At 45.1% G+C, this 18,145-nt stretch overlaps 1 protein-coding gene across 5 annotated transcripts in view; it reads left to right on the forward strand.

The window, feature by feature from the left end:
• The window catches only part of GLT1D1 (glycosyltransferase 1 domain containing 1), a 492,486-nt gene that overhangs the window by 31,447 nt on the left and 442,894 nt on the right, over positions 1–18,145 (forward strand). For all 5 annotated transcript variants that reach the window (XR_010254820.1, XR_010254814.1, XM_063964608.1 and 2 more), the window contains exon 2: positions 15,711–15,859. Coding sequence is in view for 3 of the 5 variants with exons in the window: in XM_063964608.1 (XP_063820678.1) it covers positions 15,711–15,859 (149 nt within the window). In the remaining 2 variants the exon portion in view is untranslated. The remainder of the gene's footprint in view (positions 1–15,710; positions 15,860–18,145) is intronic.

Below are 18,145 nucleotides of genomic sequence, written 5' to 3' on the forward strand. Positions count from 1 at the left end.
CTCAAGTACCCCCAACAGTTCATGTTTTCCAGGTCTCCTCACAGGATTGCAAGTGAAATAATTTGCTCCACCTTGGGGGTCTTTTAAAATGTGTCAGTGAGTAATGAATACACCTGTTCAACTGCTAGGTGACCTGGAAAACATGAACTGTTGGGGGTACTTGAGGACCAAGGTTGAGAACTACTGTTCTAAAGAATGAGCCTAATTCAGAATTGCACACAAGTCACACAAGTTTTCTTGCTTTCTTTATAGTATCTAGATCAGTGTTACTGAATTGGCCTACTTTCTGGCTGCCCTTGTCAAAATGGGATGCAGTTAGCATCCCGGCAGTCGGGATGCGGGTGGTCAGGTGACCCACTCCGAAACACTGTCACCACTAGCTACCACCGCCAGTTAGCCGTAGCCCCCACTCCCTCTGTCTTAGGCCTAGCCGCCACCCCCACTATCTTAAGCCCTAGCTGCCACGCAAGGTAGGTTAGGGGTAAAATAATTACCATGTCCCCTGTCGGTATTCTGAAGGTCGGAATGTCTGTGTCGGTCATGTACCCGCTGGCATCCTGTCCGCCGGGCACATGTATCACACACCTGCTACAGTACCTCTCCACCTCCCAATAACCTCCTGCTAAGCCAGGTTTCCAATATTTCTACTCCACTACTGTCGGGAATGCCCTCACACTCAATCTTGCCTCCTAGCCTTTAAACATACTCTCAAAACTCATCAATTCATAGAAGCCTACCACCACTCTACTGCCATCTTCAGGTGGCAGTAGCGCCGGTAAAAAATATTGGAAATGCTTTGCACCCCGGATATTGATAAATTTAGCAGCATCACTTCCCCCATAGAAACCTATGGGGAATGCAGCTGCCGGCGGCAGTGGAGGGATTGCAGCAGATATTGGAGATACCTACTATGGTCCCTCCTACATACATTCAAGAGATACCTTATATTTGCGGCTAGCCCCCCAAAATGGGTGTTTTTTGGGGATATAGCCACAAATATACTTTGATGTTTGGGTCACATAAGGTCCCTCCCTATTATCCCAGTGGGGAAGAGATCTGGATTTTTGCTTGCACATTCCCAAACCTTGGTTATTATTTTTCAGCTACTCTGTTGCATATTTGCTGGGCAATAATAAAATATTCAACTAATCTGCAAGACCATCTTATAGTATGTACAACCAGTTGTGTAAACTCTACTCAGGTCACATCGTCTCAGTGAATGTGCTGCACATCAGTTGGGAAGATGTGAGGGAAGATGTGATGTATGAGAGTGTTTACAAATAGTGTATTTCACAATTTGTTGGACAATCAAGTCCTTTTGAGGACATCATCTGAACTGATTAATTGACTACGATCTTGGGGCACAATACAGTATATCTTGTGATTATAATGATGATTGCAGAGTGTGTATGCTCAGTCATATGTTCTGGCATCGTATCATAGTTAGAGAAATTGGGAGGACTATTTCAAAATTTGTAAAATAGTTCAAATGTGTACTCAGCTTTATGTTGGATACATACGTGGCCAATGGATCGTCTATCCACTCTAACGATTCAAAGAAAATAAGATTTTACTCACCGGTAAATCTATTTCTCGTAGTCCGTAGTGGATGCTGGGGACTCCGTAAGGACCATGGGGAATAGACGGGCTCCACAGGAGACTGGGCACTCTAAGAAAGAATTAGGACTACTGGTGTGCACTGGCTCCTCCCTCTATGCCCCTCCTCCAGACCTCAGTTAAGGAAACTGTGCCCGGAAGAGCTGACATTACAAGGAAAGGATTTTGGAATCCAGGGTAAGACTCATACCAGCCACACCAATCACACCGTATAACTTGTGATAACTTACCCAGTTAACAGTATGAACAACAACAGAGCATCAGATCAACCTTGATGCAACTATAACATAACCCTTATGTAAGCAATAACTATATACAAGCATTGCAGAAGAAGTCCGCACTTGGGACGGGCGCCCAGCATCCACTACGGACTACGAGAAATAGATTTACCGGTGAGTAAAATCTTATTTTCTCTAACGTCCTAGTGGATGCTGGGGACTCCGTAAGGACCATGGGGATTATACCAAAGCTCCCAAACGGGCGGGAGAGTGCGGATGACTCTGCAGCACCGAATGGGCAAACACAAGGTCCTCCTCAGCCAGGGTATCAAACTTGTATAATTTTGCAAAAGTGTTTGAACCCGACCAAGTAGCTGCTCGGCAAAGCCGCCCAAGAAGAGCCCACTTTCCTTGTGGAATGGGCTTTCACTGATTTTGGATGCGGCAATCCAGCCGCAGAATGAGCCTGCTGAATCGTGTTACAGATCCAGCGAGCAATAGTTTGCTTTGAAGCAGGAGCACCCAGCTTGTTGGATGCATACAGGATAAACAGCGAGTCAGTTTTCCTGACTCCAGCCGTTCTGGCTACATAAATCTTCAAAGCCCTGACTACATCTAGTAACTTGGAATCCTCCAAGTCACGAGTAGCCGCAGGCACCACAATAGGTTGGTTCAAATGAAAGGATGACACCACCTTTGGCAGAAATTGCGGACGAGTCCGTAATTCTGCCCTGTCCATATGGAAAACCAGATAGGGGCTTTTACATGACGAAGCCGCCAAATCTGACACGCCTAGCCGTGAGATATTTTAACTCCACGGTTTTAAGTGGCTCAAACCAGTGTGATTTCACGAAACTCAACACCACGTTAAGATCCCAAGGTGCCACTGGTGGCACAAAAGGGGCTGAATATGCAGCACTCCCTTAACAAACGTCTGAACTTCAGGAAGAGAAACCAGTTCCTTTTGAAAGAAAATGGATAGGGCTGAAATCTGGACCTTAATGGACCCCAATTTTAAGCCCAAAGTCACTCCCGACTGTAGGAAGTGAAGGAAACGGCCCAGCTGGAATTCCTCTGTAGGGGCATTCCTGGCCTCACACCAAGCAACATATTTTCGCCATATACGGTGATAATGCTTAGCCGTCACGTCCTTCCTAGCCTTTATTAGCATAGGAATAACCTCATCCGGAATGCCTTTTTCTGTTAGGATCCGGCGTTCAACCGCCATGCTGTCAAACACAGCCGCGGTAAGTCTTGGAAAAGACAGGGCCCCTGTTGCAACAGATCCTGTCTGAGAGGCAGAGGCCATGAGTCCTCTGTGAACATTTCTTGCAGTTCCGGATACCCAGTCCTTCTCGGCCAATCCAGAACAATGAGTATTGTTCTCACTCCTCTTTTCCTTACGATTCTCAGCACCTTGGGTATGAGAGAAAGAGGAGGAAACACATAAACCGACTGGAACACCCACGGTGTCATTAGTGTGTCCACAGCTATCGCCTGAGGGTCTCTTGACTTGGCGCAATACATTTGTAGCTTTTTGTTGAGGCAGGACGCCATCATGTCCACCTGTGGCAGTTCCCATCGATTTGTAATCTGTGTGAAGACTTCTTGATGAAGTCCCCACTCTCCCGGGTGGAGGTCGTGCCTGCTGAGGAAGTCTGCTTCCCAATTGTCCACTCCCGGAATGAACACTGCTGACAGTGCTTGCACGTGATTCTCCGCCCAGCGAAGAATTCTGGTGGCTTCTGCCATCGCCACTCTGCTTCTTGTGCCGCCCTGGCGGTTTACAATAGCCACTGCGGTGATGTTGTCTGACTGAATCAGCACCGGTTGGTTGCGAAGCAGATGCTCCGCTTGACTCAGGGCGTTGTATATGGCCCTTAGTTCCAGGATATTGATGTCATAGACAAGTTTCCTGACTTGACCACAGCCCTTGGAAGTTTCTTCCCTGAGTGACTGCCCCCCCTCCTCGGAGGCTTGCATCCATGGTCACCAGGACCCAGTCCTGTATGCCGAACCTGCGGCCCTCGAGAAGGTGAGCACTCTGCAGCCACCACAGAAGAGACACCCTGGCCCTGGGGGTTAGGGTGATCAGCCGATGCATCTGAAGATGCGATCCGGACCACATGTCCAACAGGTCCCACTGAAAGTTCCTCGCATGGAACCTGCCGAAGGGAATGGCTTCGTAAGACGCCACCATCTTTCCCAGGACTCGCGTGCATTGATGCACCGACACCTGTTTTGGTTTTAAGAGGCCTCTGACCACGAGCTCCTGAGCCTTCACCGCCGGGAGAAAAATCTTCTTCTGGTCTGTGTCCAGAATCATGCCCAGGAAGGGCAGACGCGTCGTAGGAATCAGCTGCGACCTTGGAATATTCAGAATCCAGCCGTGCTGTTTCAACACTTCCCGAGAGTGTGCTACGCTGATCAGCAACTGCTCTCTGGACCTCGCCTTTATGAGGAGATCGTCCCAGTATGGAATAATTGTGACTCCTTGCTTTCGCAGAAGCCCATCATTTCTGCCATTACCTTGGTTAATATTCTCGGTGCCGTGAACAGATCAAACGGCAACGTCTGGAATGGGTAATGACAATCCTGTACCACAAATCTGAGGTACGCCTGATGAGGTGGATAAATGGGGACATGAAGGTATGCATCCTTTATGTCCAGAGACACCATAAAATACCCCCCTTCCGAACTTGAACCTTTTCAGGTATATGTTCAGGGATTTTAAATTCAATATGGGTCTGACCGGTTTCGGTACTACAAACATGATCGAATAGTTACCCTTTCCTCGTTGAAGGAGGGGAATCTTGACCACCACCTGCTGAAGATACAATATGTGAATTGCAGTTAACACTGTTTCCCTCTCGTGGGGGGGAAGCCGGCAGGGCCGTCGGTGAGGTGGCATCTTCTCAAAGTCCAGCTTGCATCCCTGAGACACAATATCTATTGCCCAGGGATCTAACAGGGAGTGAACCCACTTGTGGCTGAACTTACGCAGGCGTGCCCCCACCGGGCCTAGCTCCGCCTTGTGGAGCCCCAGCGACATGTGGTGGATTATTGTAGAGGCCGGGGAGGACTTCTGTTCCTGGGACCTAGCTGTGTTGTGCAGCTTCTTTCCTCTGCCCCCGCCTCTGGCAAGAAAGGACGCACCTCGGACTTTCTTGTTTCTTTGTTCTAAAGGCTGCATTTGATAATGTCGTGCTTTCCTAGGCTGTGCAGGAATATAAGGCAAAACAACAGAATTACCAGCTATAGCTGTGGAGACCAGGTCAGAGAACCCTTCTCCACACAATCCTCAGCCTTCCATATGCCTCTTAAGTCGGCATCATCTGTCCATTGCATATTCTACAGGACACGTCAAGCAGAAACCGACATAGCTTTGTCTCTAGTACCCAGTATACTCATGTCTCTCTTAAGACAGCATTAATATATATATATATATATATATATATATCTATATATCCACTTGTTTGCTGTGTCCTGAGGAAGGGAGCACGTCTCCCGAAACTTTGACGCACATTAAAAGCACTTTATAGAAATTGTGAAAGTCTCTGAGTGCCGCCTTCTACAGACTATACATTGAGCGATCCCCCCTTAAGGAGGGCACCGGAGCGAATACCCTGTGGGATTGAGGAGTGCCAGACCCAGAAACGGTGGTATATCTATATATACATATATCTATATATATATATATATATATATATATCTATCTACATACTAGGGTCTCAATTTCTGCTGATAAGGTACCTGTCCACACTGCCCCAGCGCTATAAACCCATGCCGACACAATCGCCGGTCTGAGTAGTGTACCAGAATGTGCACGCTATCTGCAGGATGAGAACAGCTGTTACGACAGGTTACCTTTTGGGCAAACGTGACACCTAGGGGAAGATTCCCATCGTATCCTGGCCCTAGTGGGGAAAGGATACTGCCTGAGAATACTTTGTGGGAAACTGCAGTCTCTTGTCTGGAGATTCCCGCTCTTTTTCCTCATGATAGGAGGGAAATTTACCTCAGCTTTCTTCCCCTTAAACATGTGTACCCTTGTGTCAGGGACAGATGAGCCATCAGTGATATGCAAATCATCTTTTATTACAATAATCATATATTGAATACTTTTCTGCCATTTTGGCTGTAACTTTGCATTATCGTAGTCGACACTGGAGTCAATCTCCGTGTCGACATCAGTGTTTATTATTTTGGATAGTGAGCATTGAGAGACTCTGAAGGTCTCTGCGACAGTGTGACAGACATGGGTAGATTTCCTGTCTGTTCTCTGATCTTTTGTGCAATAAATTCACCTTAGCACTTAATTACACATATCCAACAGGTGTCGACGGAGACACCCTCACACACATATTTGCTCTATCTCCTCCTTAGGGGAGCCTTTTACCTCAGACATGTCGACACACACGTACCGACACACCACACACACAGGGGATGCTCTATTTGAAGACAGTTCCCCCACAAGGCCCTTTGGAGAGACAGAGAGAGAGTATGCCAGCACACACCCCAGCGCTATATGACCCAGGAATCGCACAGTAACGTAGTGTTAACCCAGTAGCTGCTGTATATATTGTTTTTACGCCAATTTATGTGCCCCCCCTCTCTTTTCACCCTCTTCTTCTGCAGGGGAGAGCCTGGGAGCTTCCTCTCAGCGGAGCTGTGGAGAGAAAATGGCGCTGGTGAGTGCTGAGGAAGAAGCCCCGCCCCCTCAGCGGCGGGCTTCTGTCCCGCGATTTTGGGTAAAAATAATGGCGGGGGCTCATGCATATTACAGTGCCCAGCTGTATATATGCTGCTTTTTGCCAGGAGGTACTCAATTGCTGCCCAGGGCGCCCCCCCCCCCCCCCCGCGCCCTGCACCCTACAGTGTCCGGAGTATGTGGGTTAGTGTGGGAGCAATGGCGCACAGCTGCAGTGCTGTGCGCTACCTCATATGAAGACAGGAGTCTTTTGCCGCCGATTTTGACGTCTTCTTGCTTCAACCCGCCGGCTTCTGTCTTCTGGCTCTGCAAGGGGGACGGCGGCGCGGCTCCGGGAACGGACGACCAAGGTTAGGTTCCTGTGTTCGATCCCTCTGGAGCTAATGGTGTCCAGTAGCCTAAGAAGCGCAACCTAGCCGCAGTTAGTAGGTTTGCTTCTCTCCCCTCAGTCCCACGTAGCAGAGAGTCTGTTGCCAGCAGAAGCTCTCTGAAAATAAAAAAAACCTAACTAAAATACTTTCTTAATAGCAAGCTCAGGAGAGCTCACTAAAATGCACCCAGCTCCTTCCGGGCACAGATTCTAACTGAGGTCTGGAGGAGGGGCATAGAGGGAGGAGCCAGTGCACACCAGTAGTCCTAATTCTTTCTTAGAGTGCCCAGTCTCCTGCGGAGCCCATCTATTCCCCATGGTCCTTACGGAGTCCCCAGCATCCACTAGGACGTTAGAGAAATATATACGTTATGGTAAGAATGTACCGTTGATAACTGTATTTCGCCTAAGTCCACAGGATAACAATGGTTTATGATGAAGCGACAGCGGATTTGCACCAATCGGTCAAAGCTCTCTGGCCTTCCAGCATGCAATGTGCCCGTCGATATATCCCCGCCTCCTGGCTCAGGCAAATCCATTGTATTCCAAAGCTCAAGGCAGGAGCATTGTAGACAGCGATAAGAACACACATGCACACCCTTCCATACAAGAAGGAAGAGGTTAGTGAGTAAAAGGATCCTCAAATCAGGTGCGTCGGGGTGGGATCCCTGTGGATCCTGTGGACTTAGGAAAAATACCGTTATCAATGGTAAGTTCTTACCATAACGTATATTTCTCCGGCAGGGTCCACAGGTTATCCACAGGATAACAATAGAATTTCCCAAAGCAATTTAGTGGTGGGGAAGCTCCTGATTGGACAGGAGAATCTTTCGCCCGAATTCAGCGTCATGAGAGGCAAAGGTATCCATGGCATAATATCTAATGAATGTGTTTAATGGAAGACCATGTGGCTGCCTTACAGATCTGCTCTGCTGAAGCACCACGTTGTGCTGCCCATGATGGACCTACCTTACGAGTAGAGTGAGCAGAGACATTAGCCAGAACAGGGAGATCAGTTGAGAATATGCTTCTGAAATCGTCATCCAAAGCCATCTTGCCAGTGTCTGCTTATCAGCAGGCCATCCTCTTGTGAAATCCATAGAGAATGAAGAGAGAATCTGTCTTTCTGATGGCACTGGTACGATTCATGTAGATCCTTAATGCACGGACCAAGTCCAGCGATGCATCTCCCGCAGAAAGGCCCGGTACTTGGAAAGCCGGGACTACAATTTCTTCATTAAGGTGGAATTTAGACACCAACTTCGGAAGATACCCAGATCTAGTTCTTAAAACTGCTTTATCTGGATAAAAAAAATCAGAAATGGGGAACGACATGATAAAGCCCCTAAATCTGATACTCTTCTAGCTGACGCCATAGCCAGTAGAAAGAGAACTTTAGCTGTCAACCATTTAAGATCCACTTTATTAAGTGGTTCAAATGAGGCAACTTGAATGGCTTTCAGGACTAGACTTAAGTCCCAAGGCACTATAGGAGGAACAAAAGGAGGTTGAATGCACAGCATTCCCTGGAAAAAAGTACGCACATCCTGTAAGTTGGCAATTTTTCTTTTGGAACCATACAGTCAATGCTGACATGTGCACTCTCAGGGAAGCCACCTTCAAACCTTTATCCATTCCTGCCTGAAGGAATTCTAAGACCCTGGAAACTCTAAAAGACTTAGGGTCCATTTTCCGTTCACTACACCAATGAATATAGGTTTGCCATATTCGGTGATAAATGCGAGCTGAGGAAGGTTTCCTTACTCTAAGCATAGTTTGAATTACCTGTTGTGAGAATCCTCTTGGCTTCAGGATAGAGGTTTCAAGAGCCACTCCCACTTTAGTTTGTGACTTACCTCCTTCATCGTTTTTCGGCTGCGAGTTCCTCCCTGATGGTTGAGGTGTCGCTACTGCCGTCGCATTGTCCGTGCGGATCTGGACCAGTTTTCCCCGAAGAATGTCCTTTTCCTGAATCAGTGCCATGTATATGGCCCGAAGTTCCAATATATTTATTGGCAGGCAACCTTCTTTTTGGTCCATTGCCCCTGTAAACACAACCTTCCAGACACCTCTCCCCAGCCCTGGAGACTGGCATCCGTTGTCAGAATTTCCCAATCTGATATCCACAAGGGTCTCCCCTTGTCCAGATGGGATGTCTGTAGCCACCAGGCTAATGACCTTCTTACTTCTATCGTAAGCACCATAGTCTGTGTTTTTATCGTCTAATGCAGCCCATTCCATTTGGCAAGAATCAGACTCTGCAGAGGCCTCGAGTGGAATTGTGCATACTCCACGATGTCGAATGTTGACACCATCAAACCCATCACACGCATTGCTGTGTGAATGGATACCTTTTGACTGTGTAGCAAGTCCTGAATCCTTGACTGTACCTTGGATATTTTTATCATTACTCTCTGAAGACTTGAATCCAGTACAGCCCCCAAGTGAGTCATCCGCTGTGATGGAACCAGAGATGATTTAGCCCAATTTATGAGCCCCCCGTGTTTCTGCAGAAACACTATTGTCTGTTGCAGATGACATAGGAGCAATTCCTGCGACTGTGCCAGGATTAAACGATCGTCGAGTTATGGAAAAATTCTTATCCCCTGCTGTCGGAGATAAGCTGCCATTACCACCATAATCTTGGTAAATGCTCTTGGGGCTGTGGCTAACCCAAAAGGTACGGCCTGGAACTGAAAATGCTGTTGGAGGTTAGTGAACCCGAGATAGCACTGATGGGACAGTGCTATAGGAACATGTAGGTAAGCATCCTGTATATCCAGGGATACCATATAATCCTCTGGCTCCATGGCCAAAATGATGGAACGTGAGGTCTCCATGTGAAACCGAGGTACCCAAATGTATTTGTTCAGCAGTTTGAGATTGAGGATGGGCTGAAATGACCCATTTGGCTTCTGAACTAATAACAGGTTGGAGTAAAAACCCTGTTCTGTTTGTGCAGGAGGAACTGGAATGACTACTCCTGACTGAAGCAATTTCTGAACTGCCTCTTACATAGCCCTGGCCTTCGTCTCTACCCAAGACGGCCTGATACAAATAACCTTTGAGGAGGGTACTTCTTAAAGGCAAAAGCATAACCTAGAGATACCGTTTCCTGCACCCAGGCATCTGTTGTAGACTGGTGCCATATCTGTGCAAACTGAAGAAGTCAGCCTGCCACCCTGGGGTCTGCCAGGTGGAGGCCCGCACCATCAGGCTGATGGCTTATCATCTGTTTTACCAACCGGTCCTCTGGTAGCACTTGTATTGGGACTGCCTGCTATCACTTTTGTCTTTAGCTTTTCCTTGAGACCAAAAGGTCGGAACTTTAGGTTTGAAATTGTATGTGGAAGGAAACTTGACCTTCTTGGAGTCTGCTTCTGACTCCAAAATATCTGTCCATTCTTTACCAAAAAGAATATCTCCAGAAAAGGGCAAATATTCCAAAACCTTCTTGGATTCTGAATCGGCTTATCACATACGTAGCCAAACTGCTCTGCAAGCAGCTATTGTTGAAGCTGATGCCCTGGAGGCAATAGTACCCATATCCAATGCTGCTTCTTCCAAGAATATTGTAGCCTGCTTTATATGTGATATATGGGATTTTTGCTCTCTAGATGCTATTGAAAAATCACACTCCAATGCATCAGCCCAGGCAGCAACTGCCTTTGCCATTCAAGCTGAAGCCATGGCTGGCCTTATGCCTGCCCCCAGAAATGGCAGAAATGTTTTTTAGAAAACCATCCACTCTCCTATCCGTGACATCATTTAATGATGTTGAAGGCAAAGGAAATGTAGATTTTCGCACTAATTGAATCACATGCGTATCTACTTGAGGAGCCACCTCCCTTTTTAAACAATCCCCAGCTGGAAGAGGATAATTGGTATTCCATTTCTTAGGAATTCTAAACTTCTTATTAGGCGTAGCCCAAGCCTCTTCCATGATTTATGTCAGCTAAACTGACCCTGGAAACTCAGTCTGAACTGTTTTGGGACGTTTAAACACAGGTGCCTTGGTTTTTTAGACAGGCTCTGCTGAATCCTCTAAGGATAGAATGGCTTTCATTGCTTTAATTAACTCATCTATATCCACTGAGCTGAGACCTTCCTCCTCCTCTTCGTATGCCGAAGTAGAATTAATTGAGCTTTCATCCTCCAATGAATCCTCATCTGAACCATGTGTAGCCTGTGAGGATGAAGATTTACTTACCACTGGCTTATCAACCTATTTCTTCCGAGAGGCTGCTGCTGGAAGTGATACACCACAAGTGAAAAGCTGCATGTAAGGGTTAATCGTGTAACCTATCCCCGGTACAGGAGTTGGAGGAATTATCCGTTCAGCTATACTGGATAAAGTCTGTGCAAACATAGCCCAAGGTAGATCCATCTGCACCTGAAACTGCCTTCCTGAACCAGATCCTAAGAGGATAACACAGCTTTGCAAGACAAACATGATATGAGTGTTGGTGTTGCTGTGAGTGTATCTTCACCTTTGCCGCCCTTAGACATGATAAATAATCAACCCTTCCACAGTGTACTACACAATTTGTGACTGTAATCACTTTAAGTTTTTTAAAGTGACATACAATCCGACCCTACCCATGCACAAACATTGAGGATCGAAATAAAACAAAACTGACAAAATATAGTAAAGTCAGCAATCACACTAACAGTCAGTCACATGTTATACATTAGTATAATGAGTAGTATGAGCACATCATCAACTACAACTACATTTCAAGTATGTAGGAGAACATATTACTGAATCATGTTTAAACAGATCTAACATATTCAGACGCATTGTGAAGAAACAACAGTATATGTATACAGACTTGTATGCAATAGGCACTTATCTAACTATTCATACTCAAAAGGTAGGTGGAGACTTAGTGCTGTATTACCCGTACTCAGTAGAGTGGGATACAGGGAGACTCACCTCGCTTCCAGGACAGATCAATATGTTAGTGAATGCTGAGTGGATCCAGACGCTACTAGTGTACACTGTCGCTCCATGAACTTCTAGTGAACACAGACGCTCAGTGAACACGGACGCACCAGTCACACAGCCGCCTATGCTGCGACTGGGTCCCCTCGTGTACAGAGTCTGAGACTGAAGCGGGAAAACAGTTCATGGTGGGAGACTCGAAGGAAACTAGTCATGAACTGGGGGGAGGGGCGACCAGGAGAGCATTTGACTCCCCACTGCTGTCATCAACCCTAGGGATTGCGGCCTCATACTATTCCTGGAGCCGCGTCAGCGACTGTTTGGTAGTCTCCTCCCAAAACAGTGCGGCTGTGTCCGTATTCCCCTTCTAAGCGGAACCGATGCCTTACCTACTCCCCGTGTCCGGCCACAGCCTGGTAACGTCTGCTGGACCTGCTAGTATATCTGACCTGCCGAAACAGCACTGTACTCGTGGGTAAGCGTTGTCGCAACCCGGCGGAGAGTTGTTGGATCGACTTTCTATTTCTCACCACCCTTAGAAAGATTGCTCAAAAAAAATAGTAATACTATAAAAATAAAATAAGAAAGCTTTAGGGCTGCTAAAACCAGCAGCCCTCTGACCATGGTCCGGCTCCTGCCGCACCAAACAAAAAACTGATTTGCCTGAGCCAGGAGGCAGTTATATATGGACAGGTCCGTTGCATGCTGGAAAGCCAGAAAGCTATGATCGATTGGTGCAAATCTGCTGTCGCTTCATCATATCCCATTGTTATCCTGTGGATAACCTGTGGACCCTGTCGGAGAAAGAGAATTATCAAGAAAAAAAGTTTAAAACATAACATTTATTGGTTTTTATAAAAAATTAATCCCCTAAAAGACATACAAGAAAAAAAAAATTTCTTTAAAAATATATTCGTATCATAGATCATTTTGACTTTTGATTATTTGCTAACTTATTAAGTCATGTCAGTACGCAAACAATGTCTACGTCACAGTTTAATCCATAAATGGGTTATTTGCAGCAAGGAAGTAATTCAATTACTGGTCCGATTATGAACTAAAACCCAGAGCACCCTCATGGGGAAATATTGAAATGTTATCTAGTTTCTAAACTGACAATTATTCCCACAGGAGGTAATCTGAATGTTTATTTAATCTCCAAAGTGCTGATCCAGAGAAAAAAAAGATAATAAGTGCTCGTATAGGAATTAAAGTAGATGTTTTTAGAAAAGGAATCAATTAGTAGTGAATCTGCTTTCAACGTTAGACCTGGAAAATCCTGTTAGCCCAAACCTACTACACTGGGTATTCCCTGGGGGTCTCCCTGCAGGTACTTGCCCAGCCCTACACTATATAGCTTCCAAGATTCCAATTGAATGATTCTTAAGTGTTATGCACAAACAATCTTGTGCATACATACTTACCAATCATCTGCCCGATATGAATGGCCAGCAGACATGATTTGAATATGCCCGCCGACTTGTAATGTCATATTCAATGGATTCTGGGGCCGAAATATCGTTCGGTTAGTCACCAGTACACACCCACAGTTTTAACAATATATCTGCATTTGCCATGCTGCAAAGTAGACGTGATATTTCTGTGAATTTTGTGGTTCGCTGATATATCATGTGTACACATCAGTGGAGGGTTCAGCTGATATGTTCTTTGGCTGTATGAAGGATATATAGGCAAGTGTGTTCCCACTTTCTCGCTACATTATCCAGTCTGGTCTAGCTTCAGCTGTCTGTACAGATAGCTTGACATATTCCTCTACAATATAAAGGGGCATTTATAGTGCTCAGTGATTGTGAGACGGACATGCCTTAAGGCAGACCCGGCCAACCTGTGGCTCTCCAGCTGTTGTGAAACTACACATCCCAGCATGCCCAGCCACAGTTTTAATATTTCCTAATACCAGTACTGTGGCAGTGCATGCTGGGATGTGTAGTTTCACAACAGCTGGGGAGCTTCAGGTTGGCCAGGCCTGCCTTAAGACATGAAAACCATCGCAAATCATCGCCTCTCCAATGCTATGCTCTGACAATTTGTGACGTGCACAAGGTTCAATTGATTTTCCTTATTTATTTGCAGGGAGTGCTTACTTCCTCACACATGGCCTATTTCATATTGGCATATGCTTTGTTGAATAAATAATGATTAAGTAAAATATGTTATTGGCAGGCTTTCTCGCAACATTAGGTCTATAAAGTTGTAAGACTTGGAGAATGTAAAATTTTTATATGTAGTAGCACTCCGCTAACGATGGCAAAAATAACCAGCTATAATAATTCTGGAAGTATATTTTGAATACATTAGTTTGCTGTAAATACATCCTAATGTTAACAAAATTTTTTTTATTTCTTTTTAAATCTTGCCATGGTATTGCAGGAAGTCTAACGGCATAGTAGATATCGGCGCTACAAAGTGAATGAAGGAATTGCTTCTTCACCATGAGACCATTTCACAATTAGCATTTGTACGCCCCGTAGGTAAATTGCATCATCTCTTTTATAGAGTTGATGAAATTGTATAGGTTGGCTGCTTAAAGAAAGTACTGACCTAATAGAAATTAACAGTAGGGATCACTGTGCTTGTCACCGCTTAAACATGCTGATCTAACTCCACCTAGGCAGCAGGGAGCAAAGCTTCCCATTTCAATGGAAGTAAGGTTGAATGGAAGCCAGGAGACGCTTGGGAAGAATGTGGCTTTAACAAAGCATTTTCAAGGTACAAGTTGTTTCCCATATCCAAAAATGTGAGATATTCCGAAATCCACATATTTTTTTATTTTTTGAGTGAGACTAAGATTGTGTACACTGAAGCATCACAAACTTTGATTCATGCACAAAATTAGGAAAATATTATATAAAATTACCTTCAGGCTTTGTGTATAATGTGTGAATGAGGGTTGGGTCTGTAATGCCGGCTGCGGCATCCCGGTGGTGATAATCCCTACAGGGTAAAGGTAAGTATACTTACCTTTCCTCAACTTCCCCCTAACCCTCCCTTCCTGTAGCCTAAACCTAACCCTCCCAGCATCCTAACCATAAAGAGTCTCCACCTGAAGCCTAAACCTACCCACCCCGTGTGGCTTACCTCTCCAGCGGCCCAGCAAACACTCATTCGTGATCCTGGCGGTTGGGATTGTTATCCTAGTTGGGATGCTGGCACCGGCATTCAGAGTGCTGTCGGGATTCCAACTGCCGGGATCCCGACCGTTATGAAACATAAATGCATTTATAGACTGTTGCATTCCCAAGATATCTCATAATGGTATGCAAATATGTAAATATCCAAAATACTTCTGGACGCAGGCATTTTGGATATGGGAGTCTCAACCTGTGGTACAAATTGTGTTTTGTGACATCACCCATTTTTATGATTAAGCCCATAGATTTGAGAAACAAAATGGCAGTATCTAAAACTTGTGTTTGGGGTCACAATCCAGATCAGGGGCAAAAAAGTCAGTGCGAATCCATTTTTTGTAGTTTTTAAATTACACTGTTTTGCAATGTTATCAAAGAAGAAAAGGAATTTCAGGACACAAATGAAAACAATGTAATGACTCCTCTGCTCTATACACAATAAGGTAAGCCATATGCAATCATCCTGGCGTTGATTTCTCTTTGGTTTGACCTTGTAAAGGATTGCTGCATTAAAAGAAAACAAGACTCTCAAAGTCCCACACCTCTGGCAACTCGAGGGCTATTACATTTAGTCCTGTAATTGTTTTCACTGTTTAATAGACGTGATTACCATTCCTTGTTAGCACTTGTGGTTTACTTTTAAATATATATTTTTTTTGCTCAAATAAATTTATGCTATTGTATTTTTTTTATTATTTAGAGGTCATCTTGAAGCTGCAGGCCATGAGGTTGAACTCCGCGATGCAGCTGGCTTGCAGAGTCCAGTTGAAGTTGGGATGTTGATTGCCCAAAAGAAGTTTGAAGCAGCACTGGCTATCCATTTGTACAAAGCAGGAAGGTTTTTACTGGGTAATATATTCCTTTTATAATACATTCAGCCTATAAAATAGGGTAATGTAACAAGACTGCAATGATCAGTATAGGAACCATTATCAGTATCTAAAATAGATTATGATTTATAGACAACAAGTAAAATGAGCTAAAACAAGATATATTTCCAAGAAAAGGCTAGGACAGTGGTTCCCAAATAGTCCAGGCCTTAGGGATATCCATGACGGATGGTTACATCAAATTGACTAAGGCGCTAATTAAGGGCCTAATTCAGACCTGATCACACCAGCAAAATGTTTCTCTAATGGGCAAAACCATGTGCATGACAGGTTGGGCAGATATAACGTGCAGAGAGACATAACAATGCCCCTAAATCTGAAACACTTCTAGCTGAAGCAATAACCAGTAGAAAGAACTTTAGCTGTCAGTCATTTAAGATCCACTTGACTCAGTGGTTCAAATGGAGCAACTTCAAGTGCCTTTAGGACTAAATGTAGATCCCAAGGAGCTGTAGGAGGAGCAAAAGGAGGTTGGATGTGAAGTATTCCCTGGAAAAAGGTGCGAACATCCTGTAGGTTAGCAATTTTCTTTTGAAACCAAACAGTTAACGCTGACACCTGAAATCTCAAGGAAGCAACATGGAGACCTTTGTCCAATCCTGCCTGAACGAATGCTAGGATTCTAGAAACTCTAAAAGACCTAGGGTCAAGCATCCTGGCACTGCACCATTGAAAACACTTATTTTCATATTTACTTTCATCCCTATCGTGTGTTTTGTTTCAATGTAATTCATTTCCTACCTTCACTTTTCACTACTTTACCTCTCACTACTTTATCTCCCCCTTCACTACCTCTCACTAATTTACCCCTGCTGTTTTCAGCAGCCTCTCTCACTAACCTATTTTCACTTTTTCACTATATATTTTTTCACTTTTGTGTTGCCCTGGGGTCACTCAGCTGCTTCATTTTGGGGGGTCCCGCACCCTAGATTTGTACCCCCCAAAATGTTAGGGACTTGCCCGACTAATGAGGTCACCTGGACGCGGTGGGCAAGCCGTTACTTATGGCCATAACTATGCGAAGAACCTCGCTTAAAATGCAAAATTTTATTGCAATTATTATTATTAATAAATTGGTAATGTTTGAATTGTGCACCTGCAACCTTTTTCTTTGTATGCAGTTCTACTGAAAGGTCTCCGCAGGGTCGCACCTCTCATTACCGGTGTGCACCCCAGGACCCCTCCCCTGTACACTTCTAGCTGAAGCAATAACCAGTAGAAAGAACTTTAGCTGTCAGTCATTTAAGATCCACTTGACTCAGTGGTTCAAATGGAGCAACTTCAAGTGCCTTTAGGACTAAATGTAGATCCCAAGGAGCTGTAGGAGGAGCAAAAGGAGGTTGGATGTGAAGTATTCCCTGGAAAAAGGTGCGAACATCCTGTAGGTTAGCAATTTTCTTTTGAAACCAAACAGTTAACGCTGACACCTGAAATCTCAAGGAAGCAACATGGAGACCTTTGTCCATTCCTGCCTGAACGAATGCTAGGATTCTAGAAACTCTAAAAGACCTAGGGTCAAGCATCCTGGCACTGCACCATTGAAAATATGCATGCTATATCTGGTTATAAATGCGAGCCGAAGATTGTTTCCTTGTTCTAAGCTTTCTTTGAATACCTGTTGTGAAAACCCTTTTGCTTTCAGTATTGATGTCTCAAGAGCTACACCGTCAAAGAAAGTTTGATCCAGATGCTTGTAATGACAAAGACCCTGAGACAGTAGATCTGGATGATGAGGCAGTAGAAATGGAGTCTCCACAGAGCCTCTGCGGATCTGTGTACCAATGTCTTCTGGGCCATGCCGGCGCTATTAGTATCATGGTGCCCTTTCCTTGTTTGACTTTCCGGATCACCCTGGGTAACAGGGCGACTGGTGGAAACACATAGGCTAGATGAAAGTCCCATATCACTGACAGAGCATACACGAATATCACTTTGGGATTCCTTGTCCTTGACCCGTATACAGGAACTTTGTTGTTATGACGACACCCCATGAGGTCTATCTCTGGCAGCCCCCCCTTGGTTACTAGAATCTGGAAGACCTCTGGGTGTAAAGCTCGTTCGTTTGCATTAATGGCGTGTCGACTGAGAAAATCCGCTTCCCGGTTTAGGACTCCCAGAACAAACACTGCGAACAAGGTCGGATGATGAAGTTCTGTCCATCTTAACGTGCGGCTTACCTCCTTCATTGTCTTTTGGTGGCGAGTTCCTCCCTGATGACTGAGGTACACTACTGCTGTCGCATTGT

This window comes from Pseudophryne corroboree, chromosome 1, assembly GCF_028390025.1.
Source record: "Pseudophryne corroboree isolate aPseCor3 chromosome 1, aPseCor3.hap2, whole genome shotgun sequence".
In the NCBI taxonomy this organism is placed as follows: domain Eukaryota; kingdom Metazoa; phylum Chordata; class Amphibia; order Anura; family Myobatrachidae; genus Pseudophryne; species Pseudophryne corroboree.